Source organism: Alligator mississippiensis, chromosome 7 (assembly GCF_030867095.1).
Source record: "Alligator mississippiensis isolate rAllMis1 chromosome 7, rAllMis1, whole genome shotgun sequence".
NCBI classification, from domain to species: domain Eukaryota; kingdom Metazoa; phylum Chordata; order Crocodylia; family Alligatoridae; genus Alligator; species Alligator mississippiensis.
In genome coordinates this window covers 21,568,813-21,594,344 of record NC_081830.1, presented here as the reverse complement: position 1 = coordinate 21,594,344, position 25,532 = coordinate 21,568,813, and the positions used below count along the sequence as shown (strand labels likewise).

Below are 25,532 nucleotides of genomic sequence, written 5' to 3'. Positions count from 1 at the left end.
CCGACTTGCCTGCTGCTGGAGTTCCTGTGACATCGGCAGCTGCTTGGCTGATGTCATAAGCATGATTCTTAGCAGGGCTGCCACCAGACACCTCCAAGGCAGGGTGGCTGTAGGATGAGCCCCTCAGCTGCAGGGTTCAGTGATGGGCGCTGTTCCAGGGAATGCTTCACTCCAGGGGTTCGCCAGTGCAGGGTCACAACCAAGTATTGGAGAGGTTGGGGACACCTGGCTTTTGTCCCACTCCTAAGTGAGAAGGGGCCTCAGGTCAATCTGGATTAGATGCAAAGAGGGTTACAGTTATGAGAAAAGGCTGATAACTCACCTACCCAATGCATCTTGGCTAGGACAGCCCTTTCTGCAAGCTGACATCCATCCCAGATGCCTGCTTGCTAAAGGATATTACCTGCTCCCCTGCCACCTTGTGGCAAGGCATATTTATAGCCATCTACTACAGGAGTTACCCCAGGGTAAATGTGGATCTGTCTGAGCCCAGAGTCATTCACTTTGATACACAAAGCCAATGTAAATAGCACTGGGGACTCCTCTCCCTGACCCACTGAATACCGAATTATCTGTGTAAGGTGGAAGAGCTGAGACAGCTCATCGTCACCAGCAGCCTGGCGGTTCAGGTACTCTACTGGGAGACTGGAGAATGGCCAAGCAGGGCCTTGAAGCTGAATGAGCCACATTGCTGATGTGGGCCCAGCCCCCAGCCCCCTTGGGCTACTCTGGGGCTGGCTTCTCTGCAAGGTCCTGACCACAATGCCATCTCAGGCCCGGGAGAGTTTCTCAACAGAGGGTTGAGACACCCTTTGAAAGAGAAGAGAGCTCTGTGCCTGCAAAGCATCCTGATACTGATGCACCACCAAAGGCCATTTTAACAAGAACTGCCCAGACCAGCTCCAACTCCAGCTGCAGCAGAAGCCCTTATGAAGCAGCTTGTAAAGCAGTGGACAAGACAGGCAGGTAGACAGAGGCAAGGCTAGCTGCAGGGTGGTCACGTGCAGCTGCAGCCTGTGCTCCTAGATGTTGCTGGGCAGGCAGGAGGAGGGTCAGGAACGCTTCCAGGGCTCGGCTTTTCTTCCCAGGTACCCGCCACAAAGCATAGGACAGAGCTGGTCTCCATAGACTGCCTGGGCTGAGGGTCTGTCCACGGGTTCGGCCTTTTTCCAAGCACACATTTGACCTAGAGATTGGTACCTCTGTTTCCAGGCTGTCTGCTTCCTGCCAAAGGGCCAGGGCTTGAGACTCCTTCTCATAGACAACAAATGCTCAATTCCCCAAAAGCAGGCCTCCAGGGGTTTCATTGCCATGGAGGATTCGCCTGCCATCCCATTTAGGGAAAAGGTAGTTACTAGAGATGATTCAGAGAGCCTGTCCTCTTCTCCCCTGGGCCTTGATTCATCAGAGCACTAAGACATATACTTCGTGGACCAGCTGGGTTTCCAAAGAGCAACGGGAAGCCTTCCCAAGTGCTGCCCCAGGCCTAGTCCTGTTCAACGAAGACTTGAAGCCCAGGCTCAGGTTTAAGCAGAGGCATGCCAAATCGAATCTGATCCCAAATATGCAAGGTCTTTTCTCCTCCTCTTATTTCCAATCTATGGGGGCAAACCCTTTGCCTCAGTTTGAATGACTAGAGATTTCCAGCAATGTCAGAGGAGGGGCAGACAAGAAGACTCCTGGATCTTTTTCTGCGGGAAAAGGGATCACAGCTGGGTGCATCTAGATGATGCTCAAGGACTATGAAGGAGGCAGGGCAGGAAGCCACTGGAAAGGAGGCATGGCCACAGGGAGATGAGACATGGGGGTCTCACTGACAGAGGATACTCTGCCAGGCACAGCTGACAGCACCTGCCAGTGACAGTGCAGGGGCCAGGAGACGGAGGACCCCAGCAACTTTACAAGGGGAGAGCAGGCATGCACCAGGGAAGCCTCAGGGGGTTTGGGTCATCACAGTTCCCAATTATTACACCCAGATTCTGTGAGCAGGGCCCGGTCCTCTCTGCCAGCTGCCCTGGGCGTCTCCAGCTCTGTCACCAGGACAGGAGCAGGCGACACCGTTACTTGAAATCGGATGATCAAAAAGAGCGAGCCAAACGTTTTGGAGATGCAAAACCCCTCAAACCTGATCAGGTACATCCTGCTGGGAGAAGCCATCATAACACACAACAAATCCCAAGCCATGAAGAGGGAGAGAGGCTTGCAGCTGCCTCCAGACAAGTACAAGAGAGAGTATTTATTACGGCATTACAAGAGAGAAAGAGCACCTTCAGGGTGTGGGCGGCGGGCTCCTCACGGGCTCGGGCCTGTACATTCAGAGAGCTCAGCTGAGACTGGCCTGGTTGCCTTCATATAAGACAAGGTCTGCCAGACATGCTGGACTTTCTTGCACTAAGCAGCACCTCTGGGGAGGCAGAGAGTGGGGCAGGGAGAGGCAGGTAGGGGCTGGGGGTGGAATCAATTCAGAAATCAGGGGTGGCAAAGTGGTTAAGGAGGATGTTCACTCCTGGCCTGGCTGGTGCCCAGCTTCCAAAGGCTGAAGAGGCACCAGAACGGATGTTTAAAGAAAGAGCCCCCCCCAGGTCCGACCTGACAGCGTCCATGCGAGGAACTGGCTGTGCCTCCCAGCCAGGCCTCGGCGTGTGTCTGAGTGCTGAGGTTTCCTGTGTGTTCCTCCATCCAGTCTGCTCCTGCCCCCCGCATGCATTTGTTCAACTCCAGAGAGGACCGTGTCTCCGGTGTCGGGGGTGCCGGGGCTCCTCGTGGCATGGGGTTGTCATTTCCGTGTATGCAGTGTGTCCTGGAATTTGGTGCTGGTGTACCGCAGGTGGAAGCCCTTCTTGTTGATGGTGTCGTCCGAGTGGAACTTGATCATCACAGAGTCTCCCGCCGAATAGACCACTTCGGGGGGCTGGCAGGAGGCAACAGAGCAGGAAGGGCTGGTCAGGGCAAAAGGTTTCCACTTTGGAGACCCAGAGAGCTAGGGGGTGACTGTATAAGCATGCAAGGGAGAAAGCCCATGGGGTTCCCTGGAGTGTCTGGGTAGGGCCTGGGCTCAGCTGCCTTACAAAGGGCGCTGATCTTCCAAGGTGGGATAGGCCAGAAGTCTGCTGCTACCCCAGCAGAGCAAAGTGGAAGCAGGGCAGAGACTGGGTGGCTCAGAAAGGTGGCTTCATTCAGGAGGCTGCTTTGGCTGAGTGGAAATGCCCTGCCCCAAACTCCCCAACTTCCTTCCCAGCCCAGGGCTGCCTCACCCCTTTCCCTCTCATCCACTCTGAATTCCCGTGGGCTACTCACAGGCTCTTAACCTGGGCACCCAACGCTGTTATCTTACAGCTCACGCTGCCCCGTGGGGAGGGTGCCCAGAGTGGGAGCTTACCCCAGAGCCACAGTAGCGGCCCAGGCGCGGGGCTGAGCCGTCGTAGCCGTCGAAGAGCTCCATGTAGTCATAGCCGCAGTCCGCCTCCTCCTCTATCTCAAAGGTCTGGAAGATGAGCTCCACCCCATAGCCCTCCTCCGCCATGATCACCCACTCGCAGTCTGTGCCGCTTGGATAGTTGTTGTCTCCAAACTGTGCGTGCGAGTACAGGTCCTTGGTTTTCACCTCCGCTCGCATCTGGCCCCCACACACTTAAAGTGAGAACACACACACACGGCAGAGGGTGAGGGTGGGGGGGGGCACAAAGAGGGCATCATGTAAAGCCTGGGTTCAGGGGCAGCAAGAACCATTTCCCTGAAAGTATCAGGAGCAAAACAGCCCCTTGCTTCCTTGAACAGAGCCTTGCATCTGACCCGATGGTACCAGAACCCTCCCTGCATGTTACAAGCCCTGCTGCCCAAAGAGCAGAGCCCATGCTAAGCAAATGCCCAGGCACCTGTTGTGTGGCTGGCCTGAAAGCCCTTCCTCTGGACGGAGTTATCGGAGAAGAACTTGAGGAACATCTTGTTGCTGGTGGACAGGATGGGCTCTGGTTTCTTTGCCCCGCAGAACCTGCCGAGGATGGGGGCCTTGGCGTCTTTCCCATTGTAAGCCTCCAGGTGGTCATAAGTGCACTCCTGGTGACTCTCAATGTCCAGCTCTGAGAAGGTCTGTGAAGGGAAGAGAGAAGGAAATTAATCTCTATCCATAGTCAGTGGCAGAGCACTGATGTTTCCCTAAGCCTGGGGAGCAGGCCATGGGAGCCCCCCCAGGCAGCACACCTCCAGCCAGGCTGGCAGGGCCTGTGTTAGGCTACGTGTGGGTGACCGAGTGCCACCATGTCAGCAACCAACCCTAAGCTCATTTGGCTACTCTCAGAGCTGGGAGAGCCGCGAACTTCCCCCGAGGCTTTTACTGCAAAACTGGCCCCAGTGTGCTAGGGATTAAGAGTCCACCATGGAGGCTACATGCTTGGAGCAGAGTGGGCAGTCAAGGTCACTGCAGCCGTCACCGGAGTATGGGGGTGGGAGGGGTCATGATATGGCAGGTGGCTTCTTCCATGGCAGCACACATTACCAGCTGGATGCGGTGTCCAGCGGTGGTTGTCAGTGCCCACGTGCACTCCTTCTTGGTCGGGTACTTGTCGGGCCAGTTGGGGCTGGTGATGGTGCCTGAGATGGAGGTCACTTTGTGGTCACAGCCAGCTGCAAGGAGAGGATCCCAAGGGTCAGCTCTGTCAAAGGTGGGGGGCCCTTCCCTGTCCTCCCCAGACCAGACACAAGGGCCAGCTCTGCTGCTTTGCCCTGGCACCTCTCACCAACCTGGAGCAAGATCTGTGGAGCCCTGCAAAGCCACATAGGTGTGGGGGAATGGACTCTTCCCTGTGGGCCAGACCTACCTTCCTTGCAGTCATGCTTGTTGTCATGCAACACAAAGCCACTGCGGCACTGGCACATGTAGGTACCGAAGGTATTGAGGCACTCATGCTGGCACCCACCGTTGTCCTTGGAGCACTCATCTTTGTCTGTGGAAAAGCAGAGAGAGGCCTGGGGGGTCAGCAGGGCAGGACTGGCCCCGAGGGGTTGGGGAACGTGACCACGTTGCTGTGCATGAGCTGCCCCTAGCAAGGAGGCCCCCGCACAAAACTGCATGCCGTTACGGTTCACAGCTCAGTGGGTCCCTAGCACCCTTCTGCACTGGGGTGGAAATCACTCAACAGGACCCAACTCCCTGCCACCCCAGCTCTGGCACAAATGTCTTTCCAGTGAGATAAATGATAGGAGCAGTGTCCACATCCTACTCCCCAGCCACTAACACCAGCTTGGGTTTTTCTGCTACTCAGAGCTCCTGAACCAGCTCAGGTTATATATATCTATATCTATATATAGATATAGATATATATGCATGTGCGCGCACGCGCGCACGCGCACACACACACACACACGCACACACGGAGGACACAACCATTACCTGCTTACTGTACAGGTGGGAAGGTAGAAAACAGACACAAGGACAACAAAAGGTGCAAGAAAGAGCAGGACACAGGGTCCCTCTTTACTTATCAACAGGAAATGTCACAGACACAATAAAAAAAAATTGGAGACAAGGTCAGCTGGCCAATGATAAACCAGAGGAATGTCTAAAAACAATTGGCAGAGGGCAGGGCAGGGAGAGGGTTAAAAAAATAAAAATAAAAAGGCCGACAACCAGTTCTGTCAGGCAAGGAATTCAGGAGCCCATCGTGCTTCCTGGGTGGTGCAGCTCCAAGCTGGAGACAGAACTGAAGGACTGAGGGTCCCGCTCCCATGAAAGGAGGGGCCCGGACCCATTGGAGGGGCAGTGGTGTTCCTGAGAAACAAGAGAGGGCTTAGCCGGCTTCAGTAAGGGGCTCGAGGTCTTTTCTGCCCACGTGGTTTTGAGACAGGCAGGCGCCCTTTCGACGGATGCTGCTGCTGCTTCTTTTCTGGAATGAGAGAGACAGAAGGAAGAGGAGAGAGAGAAAGAAAATGAAAATGCATCCACATCGCTGTGCCCAGAAGGGGAGGTGGAGACCAAGGAACAGAAGCAAACTCCAGGGTGGCGGGGCATGCAGAGAGAAGGCCATACTCAACAGCACACATCACAGAGAGGCGGACGGAAGGGGAAGCACAGGCACAGATGAACACCCAGCGACCGCTGCCAAACGACAGGAGAGGCATAGCACGAAGGAGAGGTGTCAACATCTACCAGAGGCCATGGCTTTGAGTTCCACCCTGCAGGGCTGCTCCTGGGGCTTCGTACAGCAACCTACAGCACTAGTGTGAAGTGACGGATGGCCCTACAAGGCACGCGCTTAGCCCAAACCTCAAACCCCTCCTAGGGCAGAAGCACAGCCTCCTTTCCCTTGTGGTCATACACCCACTGGCCTAACACAGTGCTAGCTCTGCATAGAGGAGGATGCAGGGAGGCAGAAGTGCCCCGGCAGACTCTAGGGAAGATGGAGAGAGAAGAGAGCACTGGGAGCAAACCGTCTCTCTCAAGCTATGGGTCAAATACAGTCTTGAGTAGGTTTCACCTGTGAAAGCCAATGCTAATGCCAAATGATTGCTGAAGGTGGTGGGGGCATCTTTGGGGAAAGGCCAGGTGCGAGGGAAGGAAGGAGAGCTGCCTGCGGTCTGGAGAGCCCAAATTTGGAGGAGACTTTGGAAGACAATATTTGAGGGATAGTTGTTGAGGCTTTGTGGGCCCTGGCTGGGATGCTATGTGGAGGAGGCCGGCTGGGTGGGTGAAGGGTGCTTTCCCTACTTACCTCTGCACTGCTGGACCCTGGAGGCAACTGGTACTGGGAGGACTTGCCACTGAGAAGGGCTGAGCCTGAGCAAAGTGATGTCTTCTTGTGGTGTTGGATGGCTGGTTATTGAGGATTCCCCATGTGCTTCCAGGCAAGGAAGCAAGGTGACTTTTACAGGTGAGTACCTGGGCTGCAGGACAGGCCCAGAAGCAGGGAGGGCTCATGGGTGGGCACCGTACTGGGAGTCAGAGGAGCTGAGCTCTATTCCAGCTTGCGCCTGGCTGGCTGCAGGACCTTGCACTTGCTCTCTTCTATCTTTGCCTCATCTATTAGAGACAGGGATCCCTATGCAGGAGCAGGTCTCCCTACGGGCCTCTGCAGCAGTCAGTATAACAAGACTGTGGCCTCAGCTTCTACTGTAAGACAGCTGAACCCTTGGAGATCTCCACTGAAGATGGGCTGATTGCAAAGCCAAAGAGAGCTGTAAGCAAGTCATGATCCCAGCTCTCTTGATAAGCTCCTGTGTGCTCTGCCTGTTCACACAATAAGCTTGCTGGGCCTGTCAATCTCTTTAGTCCCATACAAGGCCATGCACACTGCCAGGTAGCTGAGCAATTAGCATGTACATAGCCCACACCCCTAGTCAGCAGTGCCAGTTTGGGAACTGGCTCCTAATTAACCAAAAGGCTGGTCTCGTCATTGCAGGAAGTCAGGAGGGCTGGGATGGACTTCCAGCACAACCCAGAGACTCACCAGCGGCCCTGGGGCCTGTCATATCACTGCTCTGTGTCTTGCTTTGCCCACCTGCAGAACAGGAGCTTGACAGTCTTTCCTCAGTCTACTTAGACCCAGAGCCCCTTGGGGCACAGTAAGCCCCTTACTCTGTGTGTGCTGTACGGGGCCCTGATTTTGGCTAGACCCTCCGACACTTACTGTTGCACAAATGACCAGACGAGTCCCATGGCTGTGCCGTGAGTGCGCTTGCTGCCCCTGCGAAGTGATGCATCTGTGTGTGAGACCTTTCCCAAGAGCTGCATTGAGGTGACTGCATTCAGACCTGCATGGGCTCCTGTTCAGTGCGTTGCATGTTCAAGCCATGCTTGCAAGCCTGTCTGCTGTCAAGGACAGGTGCAGGAGGGATGATTACAACCCTCTGTGCTTCCGGGTAATGGAAGGTGTTTCCCATTGTCCTGCTCTTCCACTGGTGTATGCAGCCAGACAGGTTAGCTCTGAGCCTACAGCCTGCAGACTGGTAAGGAGGTGCTTGGGAAGGCCAGTCCGTGACTAGAGGGTGGGTTTTAACTGGTTGGGCAGTGAGCAGAGCAGGGCAGAGGAGTTTCAGTTGAAGCTGGGGCTCTGACATAGTTATTGCAAGAGAGAGCATATGCAGCAAGCCCTCTTTTTGAAGGAAGCAGAGGGCACCTGGGCTGGGGAGACAAAAGAGAGAGAATTTGTATAGGAAAAGAGCCTACAGAAATGTCATCTTCAGCAACTGTTTATTCCATCACCTGCAGTGTGGGAAATACATGGCAGTGATGTCTTACAGTCCCAGCCCAGGACCACACAAACCACAAGCTCCACTCTGCTTCCCAGATGTGGCCAGAGCTATCATAAAGGATTAGGCCCCAAACACACACTGCCAGCACTTTCAGATCTGCCTGTATGTGCACTTGTGGAGCTGACCCAAGAACACACCTTCATTGCAAGGCCTACACTCAACCTGCCCTGACTTCAATAGCACACAAGAAGCTCACAGTTAAACTTTCTTAAATCAGGGCCACCTGTGGTAGTAATGCAGCCACCTCTAGGCAGATAAGGCACTGCACAATAGGAGTGACGAGCCGCAAAGGTCACCAAGCCCCAAGACACCCCACTGCCGGCTCCTAAATATCAGCAATTCTGCAGAGTGGAATGGATGTTAAAAGGGGGACTCACCTGAGCAAGCCTTCTGTGACCAAGTCCAGAGGATGGGGATCCTGCTACAGGGCTACAGACTGGGGCTTTCAGAGGAAAAGGTTCCCTCTGTGCTTGCTTGACAAGCTGCAGAGCAGCCGTTTCATCACTGCAGAGGCTCTTGCTGAATGCATGCATCCATGTCCACCTGCGAAGCCAGTTCTCCTCCCAAACAGCTCTTCCTTGGGGGGCTCCCAAGACACTCCATCTCCTGCCGTCTCGATGGTCCCCCTTCTCCTGAAGCAGCCCATGAGGCAAGCTCCAGGCTCAGAGGTGGAAGGGTTTTCTTGTGGGGCAGGCAGGATGCCAGGGGAATACATTTGTTTCTAGTCTGAAGGCAGAGTGTGAATGGGTTATGGAACAGGAGCCTGAGGGAATACGGACAAATTTAGAGAAGAAAGTAACCCGACAAAGCAAATGTCTGGGAGCTGACCAGGGCCGCACTGGATGATTAGCAGAAAGAGAAGGCACCAGGGTGCATGGGGTGATCCAGGTCTGTCCTGTGACCTCCAGATTCTTCCTGCCAACTGGGAACTGCAGCAACCTGAGTAGAGACAGAGAGAAGGGATACTCTTGTAGCCCCCTTAGTAATTCTCAATTCAAGGAGTAAAGCAACGGGATGATGTGAAGCCTCACTGGGAAGCCACCTGCGATTCACAAGCTGCTGTGGCTGGCAAAAGAGGGTGCTGAGTAGCTGCCATGGGTCTGGGCTCACCTTTGGGGCTGAGGATGCTGCTCTTCCACAACAGGGGTGGACAGCAAAGACCAGACATGCCAGGAGGCTGAGAAGGACCCTAACAAGGATCTGATACTTCAGCTGCACCCCCATTAATGATAATGGGTGAGATCCTGACTCTACCAAAGCCAACATCCACAATCCTGTTAACTCTGTAGGGGCTGGGGGTTTCATGCAACAAGACTAACCTCAGGGGGTGAAGGAAAATACCACCAGGGCCTTTGGCAAAGGAGGGGGTGGGGGAGAGAGACTTACCTGGGTGCCTCTGGGATGCTGCAGGCTGCTGGGCTGGAGGCTTATCCAAGGTGGCTCTGTGTGGGCTGGCAGCAGTTCCTGAGGGCAGGGCCAGGCCAGGTACCCTTACTTGCCTTGTTTTTATTTAAAAAGATGAAGCAAAAGTACTGTGCCAGAAGTGGGCTGCCACTGGTTCTTGGTTCATTCCAGCTGGGGGCAGAAACCCATAAGTGACAGGCATTTTGTTGGAGCTACCAGAAGCCTGGGGGGCTCTTGGGATAGCCCTGTGCAGCAGCACTGGGGTGCAGGATGCCCGTTGAGAGATGGAGGCAACTCTCTCAGCTGGGAGGGCCAGATGGCCCATGAAGAGAGTTGTCCAGGCCAGGCAGAAACCATCAGGCCTCTCAGAGTTTGCTGCCCTTGCTCTTCTTTCTCAGGCCACAATGCAGGAAAGCCCTGAGGTGTATGCTTAAACCCGTCCCCACCCAGCTTCACGTTAAACGTGCTGCAAGTCTGTGTGCTTGGACAGAGCTTAAGCATGCACTGTGCAGCTCCCCACATGCTTTCAGACCAGCCCTTCACAGAAACCCTGTCCTGACTGGGCTTCTAGGCTGGTATGAATCAGTCTCCTTGGCCCAGGCGTGTGGAGCACAGATGCACATCAGCTGCAGAAGTTGCCAATAAGTACTTCTTTCGAAATAGGCTGGACAAAAGGGTTTCCAAAAGGCGCACACAGCATCGGGCGCATGGGCACAGGGGAGAGGCAGAGACGCACAACACACAGGCAATAAGCAGGTAATGGTTTTCACTGAGTCCATCCCAACGTTTTCTGTCTGCTTGAATGGAAAGGCCCCAGAGGCGTCAAGGTGGGACAGCCAGACGAGATCCTTCCCCTCAGCAGCAGCGGGAGGGGACTACAGGACAAATCCTACCCAGACACCAACCCTATGCCACAGCTAACCTCACAGCCTGAGCAGCCCCACTGCTACAGGCGGCGCCCCCCTGGATGCCCATGACACTGCACACCCAAGGCAAAAGGCTGGACCACCTTTCCATGCCACCGTGCTGTTACACCTCTAGGAGAGGAAGGGAAATTTTTAGCTCCGTCTAGGTGAGTGCAGGCCCCAGCAAGCAGAGGAAGAGCAGGGCTGCTGTCAAGCGGAGGAGGAGAACTGGGACTTTGCCATGTCCCTAAGCACAGCAGTTGGAGGGGCGTGCAGGGCGGCCATGGAGCAGAAGGTGGCATCATCCAAGCCAAGCTGGAGAGTGGGATGCACCGCGGGGCCAGGCAGAGTGGAAGAGGCACGGTGCGGAGGCACCCATAGCACAAGGGGAGGAGCAGAGAGTGCAGGGCAGGCAGAGCCCTTGAGGCGGTTACAAGAGAACCACGCTAGAGGATGCAGTGCCTAGGAGGGAGGGAGCTCCAGGGACCCTTGGGGGTAGGAGGGAGCACTGCTCATCACTTTACACTGCCAGCTCTTTGGGGCAGGGACCTCATCTTATATTTGTACAGCACCCAGTGCATGGGAGCTTGGCCCCAAGAGGAGTTTCCTCCATGCTCCTACTGCTGCTCCTCCTAATCAGTCAGCAATAATAATAGCAGATGCCAATGCAAGCATGTGGGCATATGAGGCCTGATCTGCAGTGGTGCTGAGACCCTGCAATCTCTGCTGACCTTGCAGAGCCCTGTTCCTTAAACAGCAAGGAGAATGCTGCTCTCCCCTGTCCTTACAATTTACGAAGCTCTGCCTGCAGCTACAGCTGACTGGACACTCAGTGCTTATATGACCCCAGACCAGTCTTTTCCCATCAGGAGGAGTCACCCCTCCAGCTTGCAATCACCTCCCAGCTTGCAGAGTCGGGAGCTGCTTAGCTGCAGTCTACGGGATAGAGACAGCAGCAAGCACTTGAGGGGTGGATTACCACTTCCATTGTGCTGGTGTAAAATTAGAGCCAGTCCATCAGCTGGTTTCCTCCAGATTTACACCAGGGCATGAGCACAAGGTGGCCTGCACATGGTATGGTGTGCAGTGACACCAAGGCACGAACCCCTGTGGGATGGAGCCTCTGTCCATCACAGGGAGATGCTTGTCCAGGGGCCTTTGCTGGTTCAGAACCTATGTCCCTAAGCAGGGGACTTTATGCTGGCTGGGATCTTGAGCCAACGCTCTGCCAGTGCAGCCGGGGGGCAGCAGGACCAGCACCAGGGACACCACCTGAGCCTGTGCCTATCTGCTCTCAGCTGGATCAGAGCCAGGGTGGCGAGGGAGCAGTGTGCAGTGCCCTCCAGCAGAAGAGCCTAGGGACTGCAGGCTCTAGGTGCGGGGAAGAGGCTAGAAGGGGTTAGAGATGGTGTTGGAGGGACAGGAGGCGCCGAGGGCACTCATGCTGCCAGCCGGCGGCTCTACCTGAGAAGAAGTGGGCTTTGAAGCCCTTCTTGGAGACGGTGTTGTCGGACTTGAACTCGATGCGCATGTTGTTGTACTGGGAGGTGATGACATCTGGCTTCTCAGCCCCGCAGAACTTCCCGTGCAGCTTGGAGTCGGCCGTCAGCCCGCTGCGCACCTCCACAAAGTCGTACTTGCACACCTGCCAGGGAACAGAGCCAGGAGATGTGCTGGAGCAGGGTGGGAGGACATGGGCCATGGGGGGTAAGCAGCTCAGCTGCACTGAGCCCAGGGCCCACTGATGGCAGGTCTGTTGTGCACTGGAGCAGGTGACAGTGCAGAGTCCTCATGCAGGCAGGGACAGGTGCAGTGTAGGGGCTTTGCACCCCTGCTACTGACCTCTGGGTGCAGAGGTGCCCCTGGCTCCCTCCAACAGCTCCATCACCCATTGGGATCTCTGGTGCTTTCCAAACGCAGCACCAGCATGCAACAGGCCTCCCCTAGCAAAGCTATTCTCCACTCCCCAGGGCCAAGTGGCACCTGCTGCATAGCCAGGATGCAGAGAGCAAGGGCATGGCCCTGCCAAGACCAGCACAGGAGGTGGGGATGGGGACTCACATCGTTGCCTTCTGTCTCAAAGAAGTCGAACTTCAACGAGATGCGGTACTGGGTTGGGGCCACCAGCTGCCAGATGCAGTTCTTGTTGGGCGGGTACTCCTTTGGCCAGCCAGGGCTGGTGATGGAGCCATTGAGCTTGGTGAGGAACCCTCCACAGGCAGCTGCAAGGAAGAAAGCATGGTGTTAGCCAGGGTTTCCCTTCTCCAACCTGCCATCCTCAGTGCAGGGTACTGCATGGGACACTGGCTGCTGGGGGCCATGTACTACCAGGTGCAGGTGGCAGAGCCCAGGGACAGGGAAGGAAGTGCCACCTCAGCTCCCAGGCTAATGCATGGGTTACAGCACCCCCAGCACTCATCCCCAGCTCCATCACACTCACCCTCACAGCGGCGCTTGTCTGCAGCCAGTTCATAGCCGGGGTCACAGGCACACTTGTAGCTGCCCAGCGTGTTCACGCAGCGCTGCTCACACCCGCCGTTGTCAGAACGCGAGCATTCGTCTGCCTCTGGGGAGGGAGAAAAGCAGACCAAAGCAGGAGGCTTTGGTGGGGGCCAGGGGCAGGGCTGCTAGGGACCCGAAGCACTGGCCAGCAGGCAGGGAGCATCACACTTGGATCCCACATGGGGGGGGAAGCCAGGTAGGGCTTGGGGACCACTTCCCCAAGGAGTAAGAAACCAGAGGAGTCACTGCCCAGTAGCAGGGAAAACCCTAGGGCAGTGGGTTTCCAAGGAAGCTCCCACTGAAAGGCCCCTTTGTTCCCCAGGTCCCCAGAGACACTGCCTTCTGCAGTACCTTTGAAGAAGGTGACAGAGAAGCCAGCCTTGTTGATGGAGCCGTCCGAGACAAACTTCATCCAGACCTTGTTGGAAGTGGTCTTGATGTCGTCGGGCTTGTCGTAGCCGCAGTACCTGCCAAGCTCCTTGCTCGACTCAGAGGGGCCGTCCCTTATCTCCAGGTAGTCGTAGGCACAGTTGTCATGTCGCTCGATCTGGGCAGGGGGCAGCAAGCCGGACAGCAGTTAGCTAAGGTGATCTCAAGAACCACCCCAGAGGCCCTGGTCTTAGGTTCATGCCCATACACCGCTGCACTGGATCAGCCTGATGCATAGCCATGGCTTCTTTTTGCAGCTAGAGCTTTTTACATCCAGTTTCCCCAGGTGACACAGCAGCAGCTTCATGAGGCAGGGACAATGCCATCAACTGCACTGTATGCTTGAGGAAACAGAGGCATTGAGGCTGGGAGGGGCAGGCCGCAGGTCAACGAGCAGGTCAGCAGCAGGCCTGGGAACAGGATCAAGGAACTGTCCCAAGGGAGGTATGCTACACGCTCTGTCCAGGTGCAAACTGAGAAAATTGTGTGTCCCCAGATACTGCCCTGCCTGCATTGTTGAGAACACAGATGATGCACATGGAGGGTGTGATGTCCCTACAGCTACAAAGGGGACAGGTGGAGCACAGGACATGCACTGCCCTCCTGACTCGGCCAAGCCTGAGAGCAGCACCAAGCCCACACAAAGCAGCTAAGAACAAGCAGTACATGAATCTGGGGTGATGCACCTGCCCTACTCCTTGCTCTCCCCTGCAGTCACAAGCACTCCGGCCTCTGTGCCTGAGCTGCACATGGGAAGATAGGCAGAGATGCTGGATCAGCTGAAGCAAAGCATTTTGCAGAAAAATCTGAACTGCTGATGAAAAATGCTTCCAGATGCTGTGCTGTCCCCATCGTGCCTTATGAGGAGCTGAAGCCCTGCCATGTGCTTTCCAAAACCCATTTTGGGGTAAGTCTGCTGTGCATGGAATTTGGAAACACCAAGATTAAATCGGGGTTGGCCTGGTGTCTGTGCAGGACATGGAAAAAATGCTTGCTGAACATCAGGTCAGTCTCCCATAGGAATGAATAGGGGTGGACCTGGTGCCTGGCTGCAACTCCCTGGACACCAGGGGAGACAACCTGGTATAGAAATGCATGGGTTGACCTCATGTCCCTGCAGGATTGAGAAATGTTTCAACCAGGCACTGGTGCATGATCATAGAAGGGTGTAAACTGTACAAGAAGAACAGGCAGGAGAGAAGAAGAGGAGGAGTTGTGCTGTATGTAAAAGAGTTGTATGACTGCTCAGAGCTCCAGTATGAAACTGGAAATAGGCTTGTTGAAAGTCTCTGAATTAGGGTCGGAGGGGAGAGCAACAAGGGTGATGTTGTAGTGGGTGTCTGGTATAGACCACCAGACCAAGAGGAAGTTGTGATAAGGCTTTTTTCAAACAACTAGCGGAAATTTCCCAATCACAGGCCCTGGCTCTCATGGGGGACTTCAATCACCCTGACATCTGCTGGGAGGGCAATACAGCAGTGCATAGGCAATCTAAGAAGTTTTTAAGTAGTTGGGGAAAACTTCCTGGTTCAAGTGTTGGACAGACCAACTAGGGGACAAGGTCTTCTTGGCCTGCGGCTCACAAACGGGTGAATTGGTGGGGGATGTAGAAGCGGATGGCAATTCGGGGAGCAGTGACCATGAAATGATTGAGCTTAGGATCCTGACAAATGGGAGAAAAGAGAGCAGCAGAATAAGGACCCTGGACTTCAGAACAGCAAACTTCAATTCACTCACGGACCTGATGGGCAGGATCCCCTGGGAAGCCAGTCTGAGCAGAAAAGGTGTCCAGGAGAGCTGGCTGTATTTTAAAGAAATCTTACTGAGGGTACAAGAACAAACCATCGTGATAGGCAGGAAGACTAGCAAATGTGGCAAGCGACAAGCTTGGCTTAGCAGAGACCTCTTCAGTGAGCTTAAACACAAAAAGGAAGCTTACAAGAAGTGGAAGCTTGGTCAAATGACTAGGGAGGAGGATAAGAGCACTGCTTGGGCATGCAGGGATGAAGTCAGGAAAGCCAAAGTGCAGTTGGAGTTGCAGCTAGCAAGGGATGTGAAGGGTAACAAGAAGGGTTTCAACAAGTATGTCAGCAACAAGAGGAAGGTAAAGTGTGGGTCCCTTACTGAGTGGGGGAGGCAACCTAGTGACAAGGATGAGGAAAAGGCTAAAGTGCTCTATGCCTTTTTTACCTTAGTCTTCACAAGCAAGGTCAGCTCCCGAACTACTGCACTGGGCTGCACCGTTTGGGGAGGAGGTCAGCAGCCACATTGGTGAAAGAACAGATTTGGGACTATTTAGAAAAGCTGGAGGTATACAAATCCATGGGGCTGGATGGGATGTATCTGTGGGTGCTGAGGGAGTTGGCTGATGTGACTGCAGAACTGGAGGGATGTGGGCAGTGGCGTTCCACAGGGCTCAGTCCTCAGGCCTGTGCTATTCAACATCTTTATCAGTGACTTGGAGGTGGGCGTGGAAAGCACGCTCTCCAAATTCGCTGATGACACAAAGATGTGGGGCAAGGTGGGCACGCTGGAGGGGAGGGACAGGATCCAGCTAGATCTAGACAGGTTACAGAGGTGGGCGGATGAGAATAGGATGGAATTTAACGCAGACAAGTGCAAGGTACTGCATCTAGGGAGAAGGAACCTGCAACATACCTATAGGCCAGGGAACACCCTTCTTGACAACACAGTGGCTGATAGGGATCTTGGAGTCATTGTTGACTCCAGGATGAACACGAGCCGCCAATGCGAGGAAGCAGTCAGTAAGGCTAACCGCATCTTGTCGTGCATCTACAGATGCATCACGAGCAGGTCCAGGGAAGTGATCCTTCCCCTCTATGTGGCGTTGGTCGGGCTGCAGTTGGAGTACTGCGTCCAGTTCTGGGTGCCGCACTTCAGGAGGGATGTGGCCAGCATTGAGAGGGTTCAGAGGAGGGTCACTCGCATAGTCAGGGGGCAGCAGGCCAGGCCCTACGAAGAGAGACTAAAGGGCCTGAACCTATTCAGCCTCCACAAAAGAAGACTGAGAGGGGATCTGTTGGCCATCTATAAACTCACCAGGGGAACCAGCGGAAAATAGGTGAGGCTCTGTTCCCCCGGGCACCACCTTGGATAACAAAGAATAATGGCCACACATTGATTGAGGGCAGGATCAGGCTTGATATCAGGAGGCATTACTTTACGGCTAGGGCTGCCAGGCTCTGGAACGGGCTCCCAAGGGAGGTGGTGCTCTCCCCTGCCTTGGGGGTCTTCAAGAGGAGGTTGGATAGATATCTGGCTGGGGTATTATGATCTCAGCACTCGTTCCTGCGCAGGGCAGGGGGTCAGGCTTAATGATCTGCTCAGGTCCCTTCCGACCCTAGAAACTATGAAACTGCTGGCCATTATCTTTGAAAACTTGTGGCTACTGAGGTCCCAGACAACTGGAAAAGGGCAAATATAGTGCCCATCTTTAAGAAAGGAAAGAAGGAGGAACCAGGGAAGTACAGAGTAGTCAGCCACACTTTAGTCCCCAGAAAAATGATGAAGCAGATCCTCAAATAATCCATTTCCAAGCACTTGGAGAAGAAGATGATTAGGAACAGTCATTATGGATTCACCAAGGGCAAGTCATGCCTGACCAACCTGATTGCCTTCTATGTTGAGATGACTGGCTCTGTGGATGTGAGGAAAGCAGTGGACATAATCTACCTTGACTTGAGCAAGGCTTTTCATACAGTCTCCCACAGTATATTTACGAGCAAGCTGGGGAAGCATGGGTTAGAGGAGTGCACTGTAAAATGGATAGAAAGCCATCTGGATCATCAGGCTCAACAGGTAGTGATCAATGGCTTGAGGTCTAGTTGGCAGCTTGTATCAAGTGGAGTGGCCCAGGGGATGGTCCTGGGGCCAGTTTTGTTCAGTATTTTCATCAATGATCTGGAAGATGGGATGGAGTGCACCTTCAGCAAATACGCAGATGGCACCAAGCTGGGGGGTATGGTAGATACACTGGAGGGTAGATCTAGGATTCAGAGAGACCTTGAGTAACTGGAGGATTAGGCCAAAAAAATCTCATGAGGTTCAACAAGGACAGGTGCAGTCCTGCACTTAGGACATAACAATCCCATGCAATGGTATGGGCTGGGGGCTGACTGGCTGGGCAGCAGCTCTGCAGAAATGGACCTGGGGGTGACAGTAGGAAATAATCTGACTATGGGCCAACAGTGTGCCCTTGTTGCCAAGAAGGCTAATGGCATACTGGGCTGCTTTAGTAGGAATGTTGCCAGCAGATTGAGGGAAGTCATTATTCCCCTGTATTCTGTACTGGTGAGGCCACATCTGGAGTAGTGTGCCCAGTTTGGGGCCTCCCACTATAAAAAGGATGTGGACAAGTTGGAGAAAGTCCAGTGGAGGGCAACGAAAATGGTGAGGGGGCTGGGGGACATGACTGATGATGAAAGGCTGAAGAAACAGGGCTTATTTAGTCTAAAGAAGGGAAGACTGAAGGGGGGATTTAATAGCAGCCTTCACCTCCCTGAAGGAGGGTCTGAAAGAGGATGGAGCTGGACTGTTCTCCGTGGTGGCAGATGCCAGAACAAGGAGCAATGGTCTCAAGTTGCAGCAAGGGAGGTTTAGGTTGCATATCAGGAAAAACTCTCTCATAGGAGAGTGGCAAAGCACTGAAACAGGTTACCTAGAGGTGGCAGAAACTCCCTCCTTGGAGGTTTTTAAAACCTGGCTTGACAAAGCCCTGACTGGGATGATCTAGTTAAGATTGGTCCTGTCTTGAGTAGGGGCTTGGACTAGATGACCTCCTGAGGTCCTTTCCAACCCAACATTTTCTATGATTCCATGGATGGGGACTGACCTAGTGACTGGCTGCAGCTCCCTGGATATCAGGTCAACCTGCCATAGAAATGCATAAGTTGACTTAACAACCCCATGGCATTGGTTCTCCTGACTGATCCTGTTTTTCCTGCTGTTCTCTCCATCCCCCTTCCAGGTCCACCTCCATGACACCTAGGGAACCAACCTGAGCATTGTACCTGACCAAGGAGAGAGGGAAGGTGGACACTTGGCAGCAGGAGGCCCAAATCTGGTGCCAGTTTTCTGGTTAACCTGATCTGTCCTGAAATTTGCATCACACTAGCATGGACACCTCCTGGAAGCATCACATTTACCTTCGGGAAAGGCCTGGCTCAGCAGGGGAGCATTCTCACTTGCTCCTCACTTAGGAGGAGATGCTGGCCTACAAGGGAGACCCATGAGGCTGTAGTGGATGGGAGCATATGACTCGAGTCCAGGCTGCTCTGTGGTTTTGCTGATGCAGCATGGAGGTATGCGGGATGTTGGCAAGTCTGTGAGTCTTGGTTAGTGGCTGTGTGGTTGTGCAAGAGGAAGGGACTGGGGCAGGCTCCTGCAGGAAGGGAACATGCAGCTTTGCTTCGTGGAACAACAGGGATTATTCCAATGATGAGAAAGGCATGGCTGAGGGCGTGGATTTACAAGAGAGACATGTGCGACCTGATGGGAACTTGTAGGGCTGGGTGCCTCCACCCTACGGGCAACTCTGGGACTCTCAACCTAGGGTCTGCTGGCAGCAGTCTTAGCTCTAATGCTCTGAAGCTCTTTTCTTCCATGGTCCTTAAGGGTCATTGTCTCCAGACTAGGAAACCAAGGCACAGAAAAGCAGTGACTTAAGAGTCAGCCAGCGGCAAAGTCAGTACCAGAAACCTCAATTGCAACTTGGCATCAGCAGCCTGCTCCCAGTGACAGGGGGATAAACCAGCTCACGCTTTCAAGGTGTTTACAAATCATCCAGTCACACAGCACAGGGCAGAAACCCAGGACGTGCCAAGTTCTCACCAGCAGCCTCGAGGCCATGGAGGGAGTTCCAGTGGCTTGGCATGTCTCAGGATCACAGTTATCATAGAAGCACCATAACAGAGGCACCAGCTCCATCCACCATGCCCAGCACAAGCTCCCACAGTGGCCCAGTCCCTAGGCAGCCCATACCTCAAAGGACTGGAAAATGATGCCCACGTGAAAGCCTGGAGAGACAGTGATCTTCCAGATGCACACTTTGCTGGGCCGATAGTCGTCAGGGTAGTTGGGGGACTGGATGTGGCCATTATCTTTCTTCACTTCTCCCCCACAGATGGCTGCAAGGGAAGGGAACGTCAACTCCACTCAGAGCAGCGGTTCGTTTTCACAGAAGGATGCTTTCTTCCTGGAGTCTCCTCCGCCCCCCATGCAAGCAGCCCCTCTGGTCCCAGGAGGCGGGAGCGCATGGTACCTTCATAGGCTGCAAAGAAGCCTTTGCCGACCCAGTTGCTGCTGCTTCGAAACTCGATCCAAAGGCGGCTGTCAGTGGAGATGATGGGTTCGGGGAGCTTGTTCCCACAGAACCTACCTGGAGAAGAATGCAAGCTTTATTGATTCTCCTTACAGGCCACCAGCTGCTGGCTGGGGGTCTCTGACCCACCCCATGGAGCAGCCAGACAGCAGCAGTTGGAAACACCATGATGGCTCTCTGTTTGCATCAGGCATGGGTGGGAGTGGAAACACTGCTGGGGTTTTTGATGGGAAAGTGGCCACAATTGGGGCAATTTTGCCAAATCCCCGTGATGTTTCCAAGAAGGGACATGGCCCGGAACAGGAGGGAATGAACATTTCCTACGTGGGAATTGGACTTGCTGGAACAGTTGTGTCATTTTTGCAGAACTCAAATGTCTGGTGAGAGCAAGTTACTGGCAGGGCCTTCCCTGGGGAAAGCAGCAAGCTCATGGGTAAGGAATTCCACAAGCCTCAACGCTGGTCTACTTGAGATGACTGCAGGCAGTGAGGCTGAATCACCTCAGCTGTTTTTAAAGGCAGGGCAGGGTAGTAGCCGGAGCAGCCTGGACACCCAGGACTTCTGGGTTCTGTTCCCAGCTCTGGCACTGACTCATGGGATGACACTGGGTGAGATACTCAGAGCCAGAGCTTTCCTAAGAGGCCAGAAAGCTCCACTCAAAACCTAACCCAGCATCCAGGTCTGTGGGAAATGGAGATCTTGGGCAGCAAGGGTTCCTGGGCTGAAAGGTCACACCTGATGCATACAGGGATCACTGCACTGTAATCAACAGCATCCTACGTGCTTTGTTTGTAAGCCGACTTCAGAGGGGGTGAGCTAACCTGGGAGTCCCTGGGATTAACCCTGGAAGCAGAGTGTTACAGGGTGAGTGCAAAGGGAGCCCTTGCAGGCTGGGAACATGTGGGGTGTTCAGCACAATGCTGCAGGCCAGGAAAGCAGAGGGGCTGTGAGAAGTCTGGGTATTCCTGGGCCTGGGGGTTCACGGGGGAGGGAGTGGTAAAAGGACCAATTTTCAGCCAGGCAAAGGGCTTCTGGTTGGTTACCTCGCAGCGTGGCCTTTCTCCAGAACCCGTCTCTCACCTCCACGTAATCATACCAGCACAGCCGGCTTCGGTAGATGTCCAAGGTCGTGAAGTTCAGGATGATCTGAAAGGGAGCAGAAAGTGGAGGTTAACACAAGCCTCCTGGAGGGCCCCAGTCCTAAAGCACATCTCTGACAGGCTGGTTGTAGGATTATCTTTTTAATAGCTCATCTACTAGGAGTAACAGCTTACTACTGCCACCATCTGTGGAGGGGATTCCACTGGCTTTATGGCCTACGCAGTGAGCCCCAAGGCAGCAGCTTTTCCATGGGGTCGAGCCCAGCTAAGTTTAGTTCACCTCTTGCAGTAAACTAAGATGCAAAGAGGCCACCCTCTCCTGCAGCCCAGCGTTCGCTCCTAACATGAGGTTTGAACAAACTCCTGGCAGAGGATCCAGGTTTCATTTGATGTTGAGGGATGAACCACAAGCTTTCCAGGTGGCTAAGGAGAATGATAAGCCATCTCCAGCTCCATGGGTAAAGACTGCGAACTACAGGGTGTCTGACCACGAGGCTGGCTTGAACTACAAGTCCTGCTGTGAAATCCCAGCCCAGCTCAGCCTCCTAATTCAGCTGCTGAATTCAGCCAGCTTGAAATGAGCAGTGACTGCTGATCTGGGATGAAGATCAGCCCAAGGCTCAGGCACGTTCGGATCTGGGCCCCTCTCCAGCATCCTGAATGGGTCAAGATGAGCTATCTACGTATAACACACATCATGCGTATTAGCTGCTCTGCTTTAACTGCTGCATGCCTGCTCTGTCCTGTGGTAAGTGGAAGCTGAACTGCAGCAACTTTGCTCTGTTTCATTCAGGACAAGCTGCCTCAATTTGCCCTGGGACAGCAGCGAACACACAGAACAACTACTGCAGAGCAGATAAGTGTCCTTGACACCTGCTGGAAGCCCGACTCTCATCCCAACTAGTCAGGAGCCTGATAATCCCAAAAGCCCTAAACTGGGGAGCATGTAGCATCCCTCTGGGGTGCAGTAAAGCAAGTGCACACAGCCCCTGCCTGCATGATGCTCCTGCACCCGCATCCAGGCCTCCATACGGAGCAGACCCCTGGTAATGGGAAGCTGTATGCTGGGGCTTGGGGAGTTTGTGGGGAAGCAGCTGCAGCTGTCAGACAGCTGTCCTGTATCACAGCCAGCTGGAGTAGGAGCACTGGTGGGAGAGACCCAGCAATCCACTGTGCACTGTTAGCTAGGGCTCACCTGCCCATAGGGAAGGTAGGCAACAGGGGAAAAGTAAGGGCAGTGTGCACTGTGATACACCCAGCAACCCATGAGGGGGCCCTCTGGAGAAGGGGATCCAGAAAGGGTTGATGGAGGTGTGGGGTGGAAATGAGAGACAGACAGACAGAGGTAGGCAGGTAGTGGGGAAGAAAAGAAAGAGGAAGGAGATCAGAAAAGCAGAGGGGAAGGGAGGGTAGAAAAGGACAGATTCCCAGGGAGGAAATGGAGAAGGGAAGAAAGGAGGAAAAGAGCAGCAATGCAGAAGAACAAGAGTCCGGGCAAAGCACGTAGCCCCTTGCTGCCCCCTGCTCTGCTCAGGCTCTGTGGGGGTGGACAGTAGGTACCTTTTCCCCAGGGGTGACTGATATCCTCCAGACACAGTGTTTGTGCGCAGCATATCCATTGGGGAAATCCGGGGAGGAGAAGTTGCCTTGACTCTCCTGCAGGGTCTCTCCACAGTCTGCAAACAGAAGCAGGGAAGGGAAAGGGTTGAGAACCTGGCAACAAAGCCAAGCCATCTCGCTGTCCCTTGTCTACACCCAGATGAGCCCAAACTCCCCAATACAAGTCAGCAGTCCCACAGCACATCCAGCAGCAGGATGGGTGGGAAACAACCAGGTTCCTGGGGCAGGGGTGGGAGAAACAGCTAGCCCGGTAAGACGCCTGCATCTCAGGTCATGAGAAACCCTGCTGCTTTGCTTTCAACCTTCCTCTGCATCTCAGCTGCGTGCCCTTCATTGCTGCAGGGGTTAACATGGGTGCCCTTGAAGTGCTGCCCTTGCCCTGCCAGCTCAGGATAATGGTGCCGTGAGTCTCCGAAGGGCTAAGCCGCAACCTTTCCATTTGCAACCCTCTTTGTGCCAGCTGCAGGGAGGGCGAGTAGAAGGTGGCCAGGGTAGGTAGCAAGCCATGGTCCTGATTCCCATACAATGCTGTGCTGCAGGAGTGTGTGCCAGGAGCTGCTCAGCTAGAGGTGGTCTGTGGCAGGGCATTGTGGGCAGTCAGTCCTGGAGAGGGGTGTCCTGACCTGCTAGTCTGTTCTGGGGCAGAGGAGCAGCAGGAGGTGGGAGGGAGCTGGCCTGTCCATGCCTGGCTGCCTGCCTCATCCCTGGGTGTGATGGCTGCATCACAGGCCATGGACCCACTTCTGGAGAATGGCCAGATGGGTGCAGCATGGGGGCTTTGGGAACCAGCTAGCCCTTGCCTCCGTAGCACCACCTGCCCATCCAGCGGCAAAAGAGAGTGAGGACAGGCCTTGGCCAAAAGAGCAGGGACAGTTCAGTCCGATTGGTGCAACCACATCTATGTGAAGGGCTGAGACCCTGGGCACAACTCAAGAGTTTCACACCCCTGAACAGTAGACAGCTGTTGGGTAGATCTACACTGAGCATAGACATGGGACACCTCTCGCAGTCCCAGAGCACGGTGGAGGCAGCCCGCTTTGCCCTGTTTTGAGCGGGAGCTCCCCTGGGCTCTGACTTCCCAGGCACAGGAGGGTCGTCATGCCCCAAACCAGCAAGAACAAGATGCAAACCTCAGCTTGGGGATGCCGTGACCAGGCTCATCAATCATCGGCTGTCCGAGATAACCAGCCTCCCCAGATCAAAGCGCCAGGGACACGACTCATTGTCCTTGGAAGAGCTGCATCAGCTTGGCTCAGCCTTGAACCGGCCACCCCAAGGGCCATGGGACTTGCAAGCCATCCCCGCTGGCCGTTCTGCTCCGAGGAACTCTCTCCCTTTTGTCTCTGGCCTTTGCTTCCTTTCACCCAGGCAACAGAACTGCGGCCTGTGCCTCTTTAAGCTGTTTCCCCCCAACCCCAATAAAATCAATAGCTGGGATTGAAGTTCCCAGGTAGCCATGGAAACCCAACCCTGTGCCATGTTGCCACAGCAACACAAGTCCCAACTTTAGCATGGAAAACTGAAGTTTTCATACTCCCCTCCCACCCCCCCGCTGCTGCCTCTCGCTCCAGTCCCAGTCTTTCCTCCTCCTTCCAGCAAAGCACCCTGGGGTCCAAGAGTCTCCTATAAACAACATTCCCCCTGCTCCCTAGCTCCTAGCAGCTGTGAACAAGGGCCCCAAGCCCCGCCAGAGCCTGGCTGCATCCAAGTGCCAATCCAAGCCTCCCTTCGCACTTGCGGGTGCTGTCAACCATGCCAGCCCTTTGCCTCCCCTGCACCCTGCCACGCTGTGCCGTGGTCCTGCAGCCAGCTGGGCCCCTGACAGGTTTTCTGCTTAGCGCTCTGGAGTTAGCCCAGCTCTACCATCTGGAAGCCACATGAGCAAGTCAGAGGTGGCAAAACTCAGGGGCGCTTCAATTCTGTGCTCCGCAGGCCAAGCCGTCCTCCCCCACCTCGGCGAGGCTCTAGCCAGAGCAGGCGTCTGTTGCAGCGGAGCCAGATCAAAGGTGAAAGGCAAGGGATGGTTTAAAAACTGGGCTCTGTGCCTTCCTGCTTCAGGATGGAAAAAGGAGCCCTGGACGTCTTTTTCCCCTAGTAATCACTTTTCCTGCTTGGAGCTTAACCTTTGAAATATCAGGAGTGCCGAGTCTGGTCTGCAGGAGGAGGTCTGATGAGAGCTCCTGTGCCTTCGGGGCAGGGGCTGGGGATGTGAGGAACCTTTATCCAAGATGCTAGTCATGGGCATTAACCAGGAGCTAACAACCAAGCCAGGGCCCAATTCCTGGCTGATGCAAAGGGGAAAACTCCACAGCCGTCGGTGGATCCGCATGTGCTTCTGCCACAGAGAATCTGACCCACGATGTTTGAGCCACTTGGGTCCCCACTCAACAGCTCAGTGCTTTGCTTCCCAGCCTGTGCAATGTCAGAGTTTGCATGAGATCTGATGGAGCTGTTCAGCCCCCTGGGAGCCTCAGGTGCTACTGGAAAAGAGGCAGGGAGCCAAGCTAGCCACTTCCCCCTTCCTCCTTATTTCCTAAAACAAAACCCCACCCTTCCAACCTGTTTCTTCTGTGATGAGGCAGCAAAGCCAAAACCCATACAGCAGTTTAATATGAGTTACCTTCCAGCAGGAAGGGTTTGGATGAGCCTACACCAGGTGTGAACTGCGAACACCAACTGCGCTATATGGCGGGTCTGGGCACCTCACATCCGTAATCCCTTGGCTACTATAGCCTCTGCCAGGGGAGCACTGAGAGTGCCTTCCCCACCAATAGCACCTCCACCCTGGGAACCCAACATGTTCTCAGCCTGGTCAGACCTAAGGACCCCCCTTGGAAAATGCCAGCTCTTCACTTTCATTTGTTACTTGACTGCACAAATACGCTAGAGCCATTCTTCTCTTGCACAGAGCTCAGAAAGACCCTAGCAGGTCCAAATGGCTTTGACATTGTGAATTCCTATTGGAAATCTCTGCATTTATCTTGT

The 25,532-nt window shown here is 54.4% G+C and overlaps 1 protein-coding gene across 1 annotated transcript in view; it reads right to left on the bottom strand.

Annotated features, from left to right (window-relative positions):
• Positions 1 to 2,221: 2,221 nt before the first annotated feature.
• Positions 2,222 to 25,532, bottom strand: part of BMP1 (bone morphogenetic protein 1) — a 65,480-nt gene continuing 42,169 nt past the window's right edge. Inside the window, exons 8-20 of the mRNA XM_019491565.2 lie at positions 22,488 to 22,603; positions 20,871 to 20,973; positions 19,768 to 19,884; positions 19,488 to 19,633; positions 13,410 to 13,605; positions 12,997 to 13,122; positions 12,618 to 12,778; positions 12,021 to 12,201; positions 4,818 to 4,943; positions 4,496 to 4,623; positions 3,876 to 4,089; positions 3,380 to 3,630; positions 2,222 to 2,911 (exon numbers count right to left, since the gene is read on the bottom strand). Coding sequence (XP_019347110.2) covers positions 2,777 to 2,911; positions 3,380 to 3,630; positions 3,876 to 4,089; positions 4,496 to 4,623; positions 4,818 to 4,943; positions 12,021 to 12,201; positions 12,618 to 12,778; positions 12,997 to 13,122; positions 13,410 to 13,605; positions 19,488 to 19,633; positions 19,768 to 19,884; positions 20,871 to 20,973; positions 22,488 to 22,603 — 2,000 coding nt within the window. The 3' untranslated portion in view covers positions 2,222 to 2,776. The remainder of the gene's footprint in view (positions 2,912 to 3,379; positions 3,631 to 3,875; positions 4,090 to 4,495; positions 4,624 to 4,817; positions 4,944 to 12,020; positions 12,202 to 12,617; positions 12,779 to 12,996; positions 13,123 to 13,409; positions 13,606 to 19,487; positions 19,634 to 19,767; positions 19,885 to 20,870; positions 20,974 to 22,487; positions 22,604 to 25,532) is intronic.